Source organism: Mirounga leonina, unplaced genomic scaffold (assembly GCF_011800145.1).
Source record: "Mirounga leonina isolate KUSES-001 unplaced genomic scaffold, KU_Mleo_1.0 Mir_94, whole genome shotgun sequence".
Lineage (NCBI taxonomy): Eukaryota > Metazoa > Chordata > Mammalia > Carnivora > Phocidae > Mirounga > Mirounga leonina.
The window spans coordinates 46,769,485-46,782,789 of record NW_023270855.1 but is presented as its reverse complement, the minus strand read 5'-3'; the positions used below and the strand labels follow the sequence as shown (position 1 = coordinate 46,782,789).

The window sequence follows — 13,305 nt, the reverse complement described above, 5'->3', positions numbered from 1 at the left end:
CCACCCAGCGGGCGGGAGGGTCTGGCCCTGGGCGCGGTCAGTCAGGTCTCTGGCGGTTGTGTGTCCCTGCCACGATCGGCCGGGCCTGTCTCTCTTCCGCCCAGGATGTGCTGTCTCTTCAGTCCCTGTGTATCCCCACCGTGTCCATCACAAATACTCGGGCACTTGTCACCACCCTGAGACAAGGACACTGGATGCCCCCTCCTTTTTGGTCTCAGCTAGCTTTCTCTCTCAAGCATGACCCCCCAAACCCCTGTTCCTGTCCCATTAATGGGCCAGACTCTGAGGCCACTGACAGTCACCCGCTGTGAACGTCTACCCACATGGCTTCCTTGCCTGGGAATTGGGGTAGAAATTCATATGTCTCAAGTTTAGAAGCCCGTTGGTGGAGGGGCACCTGGGTGGCTCAGTCGTTAAGCGTCTGCCTTCGGCTCAGGTCATGATTCCAGGGTCCTGGGATCGGGCCCCGCATCGGGCTCCCTGCTCGGCAGGCAGCCTGCTTCTCTCTCTCCCGCTCCCGCTGCTTGTGTTCCTGCTCTCGCTGTCTCTCTCTCTCTCTGTCAAATAAATAAATAAAATCTTAAAAAAAAAAATAGAGGGCGCCTGGGTGGCTCAGATGGTTAAGCGTCTGCCTTCGGCTCAGGTCATGATCCCAGGGTCCTGGGATCGAGTCCCACATCGGGCTCCTGACTCACTGGGGAGTCTGCTTCTTCCTCTCCCTCTGCCTCTCCCACTGCTCATGCTCTCTCTCTCTCTCTGTATCTCTGTGTCTCAAATGAATAAATAAAATCTTTGAGAAAAAAAAAAAAAATAGAAGCTGGTTGGTGGGTGGCCGGGGCCCTTGTGCACCATCTGTGACACCCCCCCATGACCTCCTAGTGTGCAAGATGACCTGCCACAAGAAGTGTGTACACAAGATTCAGACCTATTGTTCCTACACATGCGGGAGCAAGGTGAGCACCCCCCGGGGCCTGGAACTTTCCAGAAGACCTGGGGGAGGCCATCCCAAGCGATGGGGAGGAGAGGGTGTGCTTGGTGCGAGGCCAAGGTTGGGTGTCAGGTAGGAGCAGGGAGCCGACAGGAGGGCCTGGTCCAGAGCAGAGCACCCCCCAGTTCTGTCATCAGAGCCCCTTGAGGTCCCCCGAGGCAGGGCTGGGCTTATGTGTGCATCTCAGACCCCCCAGCCCTGCTCCTCCCTTCTCCAGGTGGAGGGAAGCCTCCAGCTCTGCACAAGGGAGGCCGGGTCCCAAGTGCTGGGGCTGCAGCAGGAGCAGGACCAACTCCCCTGAGGGAGCTGTGGCTGCTCTCAGGCCTGAGGGAGCCCAGCGGCCAGCAAGCCCACCTCCCCAGCTGGGCGCCCCCAGCCGCCTGCAGGGAGGGAGGGAGCCCACACGGGAGGCCTGACCCCCACCTCTGGTGTTGCAGAGCGAGCCAGGTGCCGAGCGAGGCCACTTTGGCGTGTGCGTGGACAGCCTGACCAGTGACAAGGCCTCGGTGCCCATCGTGCTGGAGAAGCTTCTGGAACACGTGGAGATGCACGGCCTGTACACCGAGGGTCTCTACCGCAAGTCAGGCGCTGCCAACCGCACACGGGAGCTACGACAGGCACTGCAGACAGGTGGGTGTTGGGGGCGGGGGGGCACGTGGCGGGGGGGGTCCTGCCTGTGCTCACCCGCCCCTGCCCGGCCTGCCCGCAGACCCCGCAGCCGTCAAGCTGGAGAACTTCCCCATCCATGCCATCACCGGAGTGCTCAAGCAGTGGCTTCGAGAGCTGCCTGAGCCCCTCATGACCTTCGCCCAGTACGGCGACTTCCTCCGAGCTGTGGGTGAGTCAGGCGGGTGGCCCGAGGCAGGCGGGTGGCCGCGGTTGGGGCTGGCACCACACACGGTGGCCGGGCGGGGAGGCATGGCTGAGGAACCTCAGGGCCCCAAGCAGCTGGCCTGGCACAGGTGCACCCCTCCGTGGCCCTGCACCTGGCCACACACCCGTCCCAGCGCCCCCCCCCCCCTGGCCCCTGCCCCCGGGGACGTGTCAGGGCCAGGCCTACAGGGAGCTGATGCCCTGGGCCCCCCCAGAGCTGCCGGAGAAGCAGGAGCAGCTGGGCGCCATCTACGCCGTCCTGGAGCACCTGCCTGAGGCCAACCACAACTCGCTGGAGCGGCTCATCTTCCACCTTGTCAAGCAAGTGCCTGCCATCTGCTCTCTGTGGGGTGGGGGGGGGGGGGTCCCCATCAAGAGCCCCGCCGCGGTGTGCCCCGGGCCGGCCTTCTCTGGTGGTTCCACCCCTGTCTCACCTCCAGGCCCCTTCCCCGAGGCAACCGCAAGGCTCGGGCCTCGGGTCCGGGGGCTCCCTGGCCGCCCCTAACTGCCGCTCCCCACGCAGGGTGGCCCTGCTTGAGGACGTGAACCGCATGTCGCCCAGCGCCCTGGCCATCATCTTCGCACCGTGCCTTCTGCGCTGCCCCGACAACTCGGACCCGCTGACCAGCATGAAGGACGTCCTCAAGGTCACCACGTGAGTGCTGGGCGCCAGCCCCCCCCGCCCCCCGCGTTACGTCTCCTCCAGCAGCTAGGGCATCCCTGCCAAGTGCTTTTGAGGCTGAAGAACGCAGAGGAAAGGAGAAAGCCTTCTCCGGTTGCAGGGCGAGGGGCAGATGGGGGGCCCAGCGTCCTGACATCCTTGGCCTCTGGTAGCAGCGAAAGCTGTCAGGAAAGAAGCAGCTGTCTGGGGGTCTCTTCTGCCCCCTGCACCGTCTTCAGAAGTTTTCAGAGTTCTTCAAATGAGCTCAAAAGTCGTCAGACGTCAGGGACCAAGAGGACACTGTTTAGGCTTCAAGCTATAAAAATAAGAACCTGTCACCTTAGGTGGTTTCTTGTGTGGCCCTGACACACCCGCGTAGCCACATGGTGTTGACAGATTTTCTTCCAGCCTCTTCCGGCACTTTCTTTGCTCCCTTTTTTCTTGTGTGGTTGTGATGATGGAAAACCCTGAGTTGTGACTGCCTCTCTGTCGGGGCTGAGGGGCCTTCCCTCCATGCTTACCACTCACGGAGCTCCTGCGGGCCCCTAGGCTTCCGTGTTTGGCGGGGCAATCCCCGCCCTGCAGGGGGACTGGGAGGGGCTGGCTCACTTCCGTCCACGGTGCTGTGCTTCCTCCTTCAAACCGGGAGGCTTGTGGAGACGGGGCCTCAGGCTCAGAAAGGTGGAGTGAGCCTCACGAGGTCACACAGCACGCTGCCACGGAGATGGGAGCCACAGCCCACGGCTGCGTCTGTGGCCCTGTCTGGTCCCGGGCTTTCCCTCTCAGCCCCCAGGCCCTAGTCTCTGGCCAGTGCCCTCTGGACGCCAGACCCTGACGCTGGCCATCCTGCGGGCAGTCACACTGGGTCACCTTCTCCACAGCTGCGTGGAGATGCTCATCAAGGAACAGATGAGGAAGTACAAGGTGAAGATGGAGGAGATCAACCAGCTGGAAGCTGCGGAGAGCATTGCCTTCCGAAGGCTCTCCCTCCTGCGACAGAACACTGTGAGCAGGCGGGGTGGGAGTGGCCGGTGGGCAGGGCTTGGGGGCGGGGGAGTGGTCTCACCTTTCCACCCCTTGCACGCCCTTGGCCAGCCAAGGGTGCATGGTTGAGGGCCAGTTCCCCCACATCAGCTAAATGACCACCTTCCTCGCTCAGCCTCATGCCGACTGCCCCTCAAAGGGCAGCATGGGACCTGTCATCCACTCAGTGATGGTTCAGGTCATCCTTCTGTCCCTTCTACAGGGAAAAGTCCCCACCGCAGAAGTGGCCCCGCAGTGGGGGTGGGGACTTAGGGGGGCAGGTCCTGGGCTTCCACGGGAGGACCCTGTCCTTGTCCCTGCAGTCCGATGTGGCTCGGTGCCCGTGACTTGTGCCCATGTGGTGGTCATGGCCCTTGTATGGTCACCCTCTGTTCGTCTCTTCCCCAGCCATGGCCTCTCAAACTGGGGTTTTCGTCTCCCTATGAGGGGGTCCTGGTATGTACACGTTCTGCGGGCCGCCCTGCATGTCTCCGGGTGTGGTGCATGCTGGGTTCCCCTTGTGCCCGTGGTCTCATAGGATAGACTGAACATGTCCTAACCTTCTGGAAGTGCATGCTGGGGGAGGCCCACTGCCTGCTGACCACCTGCGCTGAGGATGACTAATCAGCCAAGCACCAGCCACTCGGTCCCCACATGATCCCTGGAGCAGCCTCACTAAGCCCACCCTTCCACATCAGAACTAACCTTTATCTCCCCGAGCTGTTCACAGCACCCTCTCCCCTCCCGGGAGCACCGGCCCCACCCTCCCAGAGGGGCCAGCCACACCTGCCACTTCTCTGTCGTAGAACAAGAGCCCTAAGTCCCGGGCAAGCAGTGCTGGCGGCCCGGAGGAGCTGGGGGTGCTTCCAGAAGAGGAAGTCCCCAGCGGCGACGAGGACCGCGAGAAGGAGATCCTCATTGAGCGCATCCAGTGCATCAAGGAGGAGAAGCAAGTGTCTCTGTCCCCTTCCTGCCCTCGGCTCTGCCATCCGGCCCCCATCCCCAGGCCCCTCTGCGTAACAGACCCGGCTGTTAGAGGAGGCTGACAGGCTAGGCCCATTCTTGTTGTCTGCTACCTACCTCATGGGGGGGCTGCTGTCCTCAAAGGCAGCCTAGGGCTCTGTTTAAACCCCCACTCGGCCCCCAGGAGCCATGGTGGTCCACAGGGGAAAATGGGGCAGCAGAGGGGTAATGCCCAAACTTTGTCTTCAAGATGGTTTTAGCTAGTGTGACCAATTAATCTGTCACCCAGTCAAGACGTGAGTGTGTAGGGACGCCACTAACATTATGCCAGGACGGGGTGCCTGGGTGCCTCAGTCGGTTAAGTGGCTGCCTTCGGCTCAGGTCATGATCCCACATCGGGCTCCCTGCTCTGCGGGGAGCCTGCCGCTCCCTCTGCCTGTGCTCTCTCTCTCTGTCAAATAATTTTTTTTTTTATTATACCAGGAGGACAGGTGTGACCTGGGCCACTTGGCCTCCCTCGTCTTAGGAACAGGGTAGAGCACTCAGGCAGAGGGACCAACACTTGCAAAGGCCCTGAGGCAGGAGCCTGTCACTAGCTCAGTATAGGGCCAGGTGGATGGCTTCCCTCAGCAGCCTGACACCATCCTCCCCGGAGTGTCTCTGGGCCAGGTGTGATTTGGAGATGGGTGCTGGGGGTGCTGAGGGCAGGGACTCCCATCCAGGACCAGGAAGGCCTGTTCTGTACCCTGCTGGCCTGGCACTCTTGTTGGGTGGTCTTTCACCTTGGGAACAGCCTTGGACACCACGACCCCGTCCCCCCCCCCCCCAGGGAGGACATCACCTACCGGCTGCCGGAGCTGGACCCTCGGGGCTCCGACGAGGAAAACCTGGACTCAGAAACGTCGGCCAGCACTGAGAGCCTGTTGGAAGAGCGGGCCGGGCGGGGGGCCTCAGAAGGTCAGTATTAAGGCAGTGTCTGCTTTTCTCCTTCCCGTGTCCTCCACCACCGGCAGGCCCTGGGGCAAGGGTCCGTCTAATGGCCCCGAAGCTGCAGTAACCCTGCCGTCTGTCTCTCAAAAGGGCCCCCCGCGCCTGTCCTCCCCAGCCCCGGCGCGCCCGCCCTGAACCCCCTCCCCGTGGCAGCCGCCCCTCCACGACGAAGGCCGTCGTCCTTCGTGACGGTCAGAGTGAAGACCCCCCGGCGGACCCCCATCATGCCCACAGCCAACATCAAGCTCCCGCCCGGCCTGCCCTCCCACCTCCCCGGCCGGGTACTGGGTGCCCCGGAGGCCGCTGCCCCAGTGAGGCGCCGAGAGCCACCTGCCCGCCGCCCGGACCAGGTACACTCTGTGTATATCACACCCAGCGCTCACCTGCCCGTGCAGGGCATGCGGGAGCCCCTGGACGAGGACGACCGGCCTCCGGGGGCCAAGCGGAGGTACTCAGACCCCCCGACCTACTGCCTGCCCCCCACCTCGGGCCAGGCCAACGGCTGAGGGCCCGCGGTGCAGAGTCCCCGCGAGTCTGAGGACCAGCCCGTGCCAGAGCTGGGCACTGAGCTGCAGAGCCAGCGTTTGGCTGAGAAGGATCCCGAATGAAAAGCTCCAAGACAATGTGAGGTGGGCGCCAGCCCCAAGTGCAGAGTCCAAGCAGGGAGAGGCCAGCCAAGGCCCGGCCGCCCTTGCTGAGCCCCCACACCACATAGATGCGCCCACCCAGAGCACCAAATCATGGTGGGCGGCCTGGCATCTGGCATCTCCCACCTCCCTTTTTGTTTTATATGGTAACTGTTTCTTTGTGCGTGGTTTACATAACTTTAAACTGTAACAGCCTTAACAAGAGACCAAATTGTTTTTTATACTTGTATGTACAAACTTTTATATTAACGTCCTGCATCTCCCTTATAACCCGGACTTGAGCCTTCAGAGCAAAGCGTGCACGGCCGCCGCATGTCGGGGGCTCAGACCCGCACTGAGGACGGCCTGGGGCCCACGGTCTGAGGACCGGGGCCTTGCACACGGGATTTGGGCCCTTGGGGCCTCTGACTGCCCCAGGTGTGTCTCGGACGCATCCTCTTGCCCGGCTGGCATGCATCTGAAGGAGTGTCGGAGCCTCTCTGGGAATCAAGGCTGGTGGCTGGAGTCAGGGCACAAGGTGGTCGGCAGCCTCCACCTGCAGCACCACAGACCTCACATCCCAGGGAGACTTGAATGTGGCCATCACTCTTCTGTCTCCATGCCCCGGACTCGGGAGGCCAGAGGAGGCGACCCTCAGCATACTGCCCACTCCGTGCGGCCAACAGGAGCCGAGACTCAGGACCACTCACAGGCAGGGAGGGCAAGGCCTGGGGTTGGACATTCCTGCTGGTCGACAGTGACAGCCTGGGGATCTCCGGAGTTGGGCTCCCCCTCTCTCAGGCTTGGCTCACTCCTCGGACACACAGCCACAGGTCTGGGGCGGGAGGTGCCCCAGGTGCCCCACAAGCCGTGCAAAATAAAAAGTGCCTGAAAGGTGTTTGCGTGCAGTTCCTGCTCAGACTGGGTTTGGAGTTTGTTGGAGGAGCGGGGGGCTAGCAGGTGGGGGTCCACCCTGTGGCCTCAGCCAAGAGGGGTACAGGGCGGGGGGCTGTGCCCCTTGTCTGGGAGGACCTGCCCTGAACCTCCAGCCAATTGCTGTTGGAATTTCCCATGTGCTCCTCACACTAGAGTGGTGCATTTGCTGGAGGTGCTTGTTTATTGATCTGGAAATGGGGGGGGGGGGGTTGGCAAAGAGCCTGTTGTCCTGGGAGCTGCCTCCCATTGCCCTGTTTTAGCACCCAGCCTCTCCCCAGCGAGGGCTTAAATGTCAGCTACAAGGCTGTCTCCCTCTGAGAGGATCAGTCCCTGGTGGGCCCAGCGGAACCGGAAGCCACCCCCTGCCCACTATCCTCTCTCAGCCCAGCTCTCAGGCTGCCATCAGATGGGCAGCGGTGGGAACCTGCTGGCAGGCGGGACCCATGGGGCCGGGGTGGGGGGAGCAGTGAAGAACCCTAGTCCAGACAGCACATGAGGGAGTTGGGAGGCTTGTCTGAGGCCACACATTTGGGATGGGGTAGGGCTGGGATTCAGAGCCTGCCCCATCTGCCTCCAGTGCCCCCCTTCATCCCTGGGTTTAGTCTGCTACATAGTATTTTGCGAGGGCACCAGGCCCACGTGTGACCGGGGCACAGGTGACGTGAGGGGTGGGAAGATGGATGAGTGCCGCAAGTCAGGCTCCAGTCCCTCTGAAGCTGCAGTCCTTAACCCTGTCCTCCGCAGGCCTAGGGGTGGGGGGAGGTCGCAGGATGGGCCTTGACTGGGGACTCAGGTGGGGCTCTCTCCATGGGGGTCTGGGCGTTAGGGGTGAGCCTGCCCCACCTCTCACCCCCAGAGCTAGCTAATATCCCCCCCCCCACCCCGAGGCGGGCTTTGTCACACCACCCCTTTTCCAAAGGAGGAACCAGGCCCAAAAAGTCAAGCCTCCTCAAGGCCACTGCGGGGGGTGGAGTCAGAATCAGACCCGGAAGCTCATAACCACAAACTTCGGTGGGCCCCTAAGCCTTGGATACCTTAGTCCCAGGCCCGTACCCTGGGAAGAACCGGGGAAGGCTGCCTGGATACGGAAGAGCTCAGCGTGGGAAGAACCCAAGCCGAAGTGGGCGTGGGGAAGGAATTTTGAGCAGGAGAAAAGGAATAAGCAGAGGACGTATTGCACATGGGGCTGACATCGAAGGACCGGTCCTTTTAACCCTTCCGGAAGGGTTAAGACGCTTGAGAAGGGAAAACGCGACTCAGCCCTGAGTAAATACAGACAGGAAAGCGCCTCTCCTTGAAACAAAACATTAGTTCCGTCCCAAAGACGCAACCGCGAACGAGTGGTGGACGCGCCCGGAAGAAGCCCAAATGAGGGCACTTCCGCCCTTCTCCAAGATGGCGCCGGCGGAAGGGGCAGGGTACCGCCGAGGGATGATGGCAGCGTCGAGGCTGGAACTGAACCTGGTGCGGTTGCTGTGCCGCTGCGAGGCGATGGCAGCGGAGAAGCGGGACCCGGACGAGTGGCGTCTGGAGAAGGTGAGGGAAATCTTTACTGTTAAGCAGAGCCCAATGCCCAGACGGCGACCTCCGCATCTAGCGAGCGCCGGGCCCTACGCCCCAGTCCCAACAGCCGCTCTGACCACGCCCCTTCCGGCCGGTTCCGCCACGTCCACCTGTAGCTCCCGCCCCATTCCCTACAGTTCAGCTAGCCCCGCCTCCCTGGCTCCGCCCCCTTTGGCCCCGCCCCTTTGGTGGCCCTGCCGCCCCCAGCCCCCACCCCACTTTGAGCAGGACCGGGAGGAGTGGGAGGGTGTGGCAGCCCAGGCTTACACCCCCACTTTCCCTCCCCAGTACGTGGGAGCCCTCGAGGACATGCTGCAGGCCCTGAAAGCCCAGGCAAGGTGAGTGCAGGCGGCCACAGGGGCCTGAAATCCGGGATGGGAGTCGGGGGCCAGGGCCGGTCCCTGTTGGGGAATCCCTAGGCTCCAGCCCCCTGCTGAGACCCTTCCCGGAACTGGGGACAGTGGGCAGCCTTTCTTTTTCCTCTTCTCGCCTTCCAGCAAACCAGCCTCCGAGGTGATCAATGAATATTCCCGCAAGGTCGATTTCCTGAAGGGGATGCTGCAGGCAGAGAAGCTGGTGAGCCGGCCTGCTCTACTTCCTCAGCCCTCATCACGCTCACCTGCCCAGGACCTGTCCCTCTGGTGACCCCTTTTCCCTCTTTGGCAGACCTCCGCCTCAGAGAAGGCCCTAGCCAACCAGTTTCTGGCCCCTGGCCGTGTACCAACCACAGCCAGGGAGCGGGTGCCTGCCACCAAGACGGTGCATCTGCAGTCGCGGGCTCGGTACACCAGCGAAATGAGGAGTGAGCTGCTAGGCACGGTAGGGCTACCTCCCTGGTCCCTGGGAACCCTTTGGTCAGGGACAGTTTCGTGCCTGGATGTGGCCAGAACAAATGCTGGCAGGTGCAGGGACCCAAGGGGTCCCAACAGCCTCTGCCCTGGGCCATCAGTCGGCTTCCCAACAGAAAGGCGGAGCCAGGACTTTGCTAGATGTATAAGAGTTTGGTCCAAGGCAAAAATGGTATAGATAGTTAAGACCCAGAGCAACAGATAGGCAAGTTTGCCACAGATAGATGACTGTGTCTCATCCTGCCACAAATGGACAAGTTTTTCCATCTGTAAAATGGGACAGCACGTGTCTTCTTGAGCATTTTATGTGGATCAGGTAAACCCTTCGAAATATGAAGAAACTAAGGCCCAGAGGTCATGGGACTTGCCCTGGTCCCTGAATGAGTGTGTGTGTGTGGGGGGGTTCTGAGAGCAGAAAGGACATTTTCGGGGGGCAGGACAGATAGGTGACTTCATGCCTCTCTCTTTTTCCCATAGGACTCTGCTGGAGGTGAGTCGCCCTGAATGAGACAGGACTTGAGGCTTAACTGTCATGCCACCTCACATCCTTCACCTGATTCCCCCAGGGTCTTCCACAGCCCAGGGAGCATAGCCCCAGGGGTGTCACCTAGTTATGCCTGATGGGGGTACCAGGACAGAGGAGCTGGCCCCCAGAGGAAATAAAGCTGGAAAATCCCAGGCCACGGGGCCAAGGTTAGGCCGGCAGAAAGGACGTGGGGCCTGGGGGAGCCCAGATAGGGGTGAGGAAATTTTCTTAAAAGAGAGGGCTTTTGAGTTAGGGCTTTGAAGCATGATCAGGAGCTCACTGGGCAGCCAACTAGACAGGCAACGACATTATGAATAGCAGACACATCACAGGCAATGATCAGGAAGCCGGAAAACAGGAAACCAATCCTTTTCCTTCTTCCTGCTTGGCTTTTTCGCTTCCAGAGCCCCCGCTGGATGTGAGGAAGAGAACGTAAGTGTCCTCAGCCCTTGGGTGGCCCTGGGGTGTGAGGAGGGCGGGCGGCTGGACGAACCTTGGGCCACTGAAGCACCAAACCATGAGGGCCTCCACAAGCATCTAAACTACTGATCAGAAGCCACTTCTGGGGATGCTCTTCCTAAAAGCCAAAGTAAAAAAGGGGAAACGGAGCCCCAAGCAGGGCAGTGGCTGGAGCCATAACCTCTGGGTTCCTTGGGAACATGTTGGTTTCTTCCCCTCCCCCACCCCGTCTCATGCCCACTTGTCCACCTATGTATGAGGTCAGCGGGGTGACAGGGCCCAGACCAGGGGATGAGAAACAGTCGGCAGCCGAGCTGGACCTCGTCCTGCAGCGACATCAGAACCTCCAGGAGAAGCTTGCGGAGGAGATGCTAGGCCTGGCCCGGAGCCTCAAGACCAACACACTGGCCGCCCAGAGCGTCATTAAGAAGGACAACCAGGTGTGAGGACTGTGGGAACTTTCCAACCTCTGCCCTGGGACATCAGAGAAGGCTTCCCAGCAGAAGGGCACTGTGGCCAGGGCTTTGTTGGATAATAGAAGTTTGGTAGTAGGCACAAACGGAATTCCCAGCAGAGGGGACAGTACCAGCAGGGCCTAGAGGAGCAGACTTGCCCCCAGGTGGCGGGCAGACACCACACTTGACCACAGTCGGGTTGACACTCTCCCTACCTCACCCACAGACCCTGTCACACTCCCTCAAGATGGCTGACCAGAACCTGGAGAAGCTGAAGACAGAATCCGAGCGGCTGGAGCAACACACACAGAAGTCTGTCAACTGGCTGCTCTGGGCCATGCTTATCATCGTCTGCTTCATCTTCATCAGCATGATCCTGTTCATCCGCATCATGCCCAAACTCAAATAAAGACCTGTCCCGGCCCACCCTGTCTGCCCTCTGTCTGCCCTCCACCCGTGTCCAGGGCTGCCCTTTGGGCTGGGCAACAATATGGGAGGGTCTTTGGAGGTTCCTGAGAGCCACAGAAAGCGCATGAGCAGGAGAGGAAGGTCAGTCTGGGCGGGGTGGTGACCCAGTGACCTCCCCCTTCAGTTCCCCCCTGAGTACCCACCCCACACCGGAAAAGGCCAGGCCCCAAGAAGCCGCAGGAGCCCCCAGGCTGGAAGAGTCAGAGCCAAACACAGTGCCTTCAGCCCTGTGCGGTTGGGATGAGGCTGGAGGGTGGGGGAGAAATGGGGCTATGTCTGGAGGTCAGCCTGGAGGAGGGAGCATCAGGGCTGGGCCTTCTTGAAACTGAAGATGAGAGTTCAGAGATAAGACTTAGTCCAGCCACGACCTGAGCTCTCCGGAAACTAGAGGCTTCAGCAAGTCATTCAACAAACACATGAGGGTCTGTGGAAACTCTGCCCTGGCAAGGTCATAGCCTGATCATTTCAGATGAGAACTGGGGGGGGGGGGCACTACCCCCTCCCGAGTAGGGACCCTGGAAGGGGTCGTAGAGTGGGAGTCCCAGGAGAGCCATTGGTTCTGGGCTCTGCTCTCACCCCAGACGTTGAAGGCAAAGCCTGTGAAGGGGGTGATCAAGGGAGCCCAGTGAGGGAGGCTGGGCAGGTGACAGGTGCACAAGGGTGTTTGTCCCAGACCCATGGGAGTGTGAGTGGGCACTATGGGGACAGGCATGGAAGTGACCAAGTGGACCCCCATCAACACAAGTATAAAAACACCAAGTAAAGCTTTTTATGAGCTCTAATGGCAACTTTTAAAAAATACATCTTGAGGGGCACCTGGCTGGCTCAGTCAGTAGAGCATGCAACTCTTTTTTTTTTAAGATTTTATTTATTTATTTGACAGAGACACAGCTAGAGAGGGAACACAAGCAGGGGGAGCGGGAGAGGGAGAAGCAGGCTTCCTGCGGAGCAGGGAGCCCGATGTGGGGCTCGATCCCAGGACCCTGAGATCATGACCTGAGCCGAAGGCAGACGCTTAACGACTGAGCCACCCAGGTGCCCCGAGCATGCAACTCTTATCAGGGTTGTAAGTTCAAGCCCCACTTTGGGTGTAGAGATTACTTAAAATCTTTGAAGGAAAAAAAAAAAAGTAGATCTTAAGAAGGCTCACGCTTAAGATGCAGAGATGGTTCAATAGGAGTTTGTTAATAGCCACATTAATGCATCGGGAAACAAAATCGTAGGGTGGAATGGTACATTGTACTGTTCAGTATCCATTGCTCAACATCTCTCAGTAAACAATTAGCAAAGACAGATATTTTCCTCATTTAACTGCAAAATCTCAAGCCAAGGAGCACTGAATTCAATGAGCAAATACTGGCAATTCTGCCATCAAAGAGAGGGAGGTGGAGGGGAATGTCCACAGTCCACCCAACTCCCCCGAAGATTTAACATTGTCTGGAAGTGCTGGTCAATACAACTAGACAAGAAAGAAGAGATTCGACTGAGAAATGAGAAAAAAAGGCAAAGTTATTTGCAGATGATATGACTTATTCTATATGAAAAACCCAAATTAACTTTAAAAAGCTATTTCAACCAGAGAATTCAGTAAAACAGCAAGGGATTTAATTTAGTTTCCTACATGGGGGAAAAAAAAAAAGGCCTGCAAAATGTATTGGACGATCTCACCTATAATAGTAAAAGAAGATACACTACTTGGTTAAACTACATCCTTGGGGGCGCCTGGGTGGCTCAGATGGTTAAGCGTCTGCCTTCGGCTCAGGTCATGATCCCAGAGTCCTGGACTCGAGTCCCGCATCGGGCTCCCTGCTCCTTGGGGGCCTGCTTCTCCCTCTGCCTCTCTCTCTGTCTCTCATGAATAAATAAATAAAATCTTTAAAAATAAATAAATAAATAAATAAATAAATAAATAAATAAATAAATAAA

At 59.2% G+C, this 13,305-nt stretch overlaps 2 protein-coding genes across 11 annotated transcripts in view; both read left to right on the top strand.

Moving 5' to 3' along the window:
• Positions 1-7,022, top strand: part of MYO9B (myosin IXB) — an 88,216-nt gene extending 81,194 nt beyond the window's left edge. For 7 of the 10 annotated variants that reach the window (XM_034998115.1, XM_034998112.1, XM_034998114.1 and 4 more), the window contains 10 exons: positions 880-953; positions 1,426-1,618; positions 1,698-1,826; positions 2,077-2,182; positions 2,385-2,516; positions 3,404-3,527; positions 3,954-4,001; positions 4,352-4,494; positions 5,338-5,465; positions 5,589-7,022. In XM_034998115.1, the coding sequence (XP_034854006.1) occupies positions 880-953; positions 1,426-1,618; positions 1,698-1,826; positions 2,077-2,182; positions 2,385-2,516; positions 3,404-3,527; positions 3,954-4,001; positions 4,352-4,494; positions 5,338-5,465; positions 5,589-6,004 (1,493 nt within the window). In that variant the 3' untranslated portion in view covers positions 6,005-7,022. The remainder of the gene's footprint in view (positions 1-879; positions 954-1,425; positions 1,619-1,697; positions 1,827-2,076; positions 2,183-2,384; positions 2,517-3,403; positions 3,528-3,953; positions 4,002-4,351; positions 4,495-5,337; positions 5,466-5,588) is intronic. The other 3 variants (XM_034998117.1, XM_034998113.1, XM_034998118.1) reach the window with 2 other exon arrangements.
• Positions 7,023-8,097: 1,075 nt separating this feature from the next.
• On the top strand, positions 8,098-11,337 carry USE1 (unconventional SNARE in the ER 1). The gene is made up of 8 exons (XM_034998120.1): positions 8,098-8,596; positions 8,912-8,961; positions 9,121-9,199; positions 9,290-9,442; positions 9,949-9,961; positions 10,402-10,429; positions 10,722-10,896; positions 11,138-11,337. The coding sequence occupies exons 1-8, from the start codon at positions 8,429-8,431 to the stop codon at positions 11,318-11,320; spliced, it is 849 nt and encodes a 282-aa protein (XP_034854011.1). The 5' UTR covers positions 8,098-8,428; the 3' UTR covers positions 11,321-11,337.
• The last annotated feature ends 1,968 nt before the right edge of the window (positions 11,338-13,305 follow it).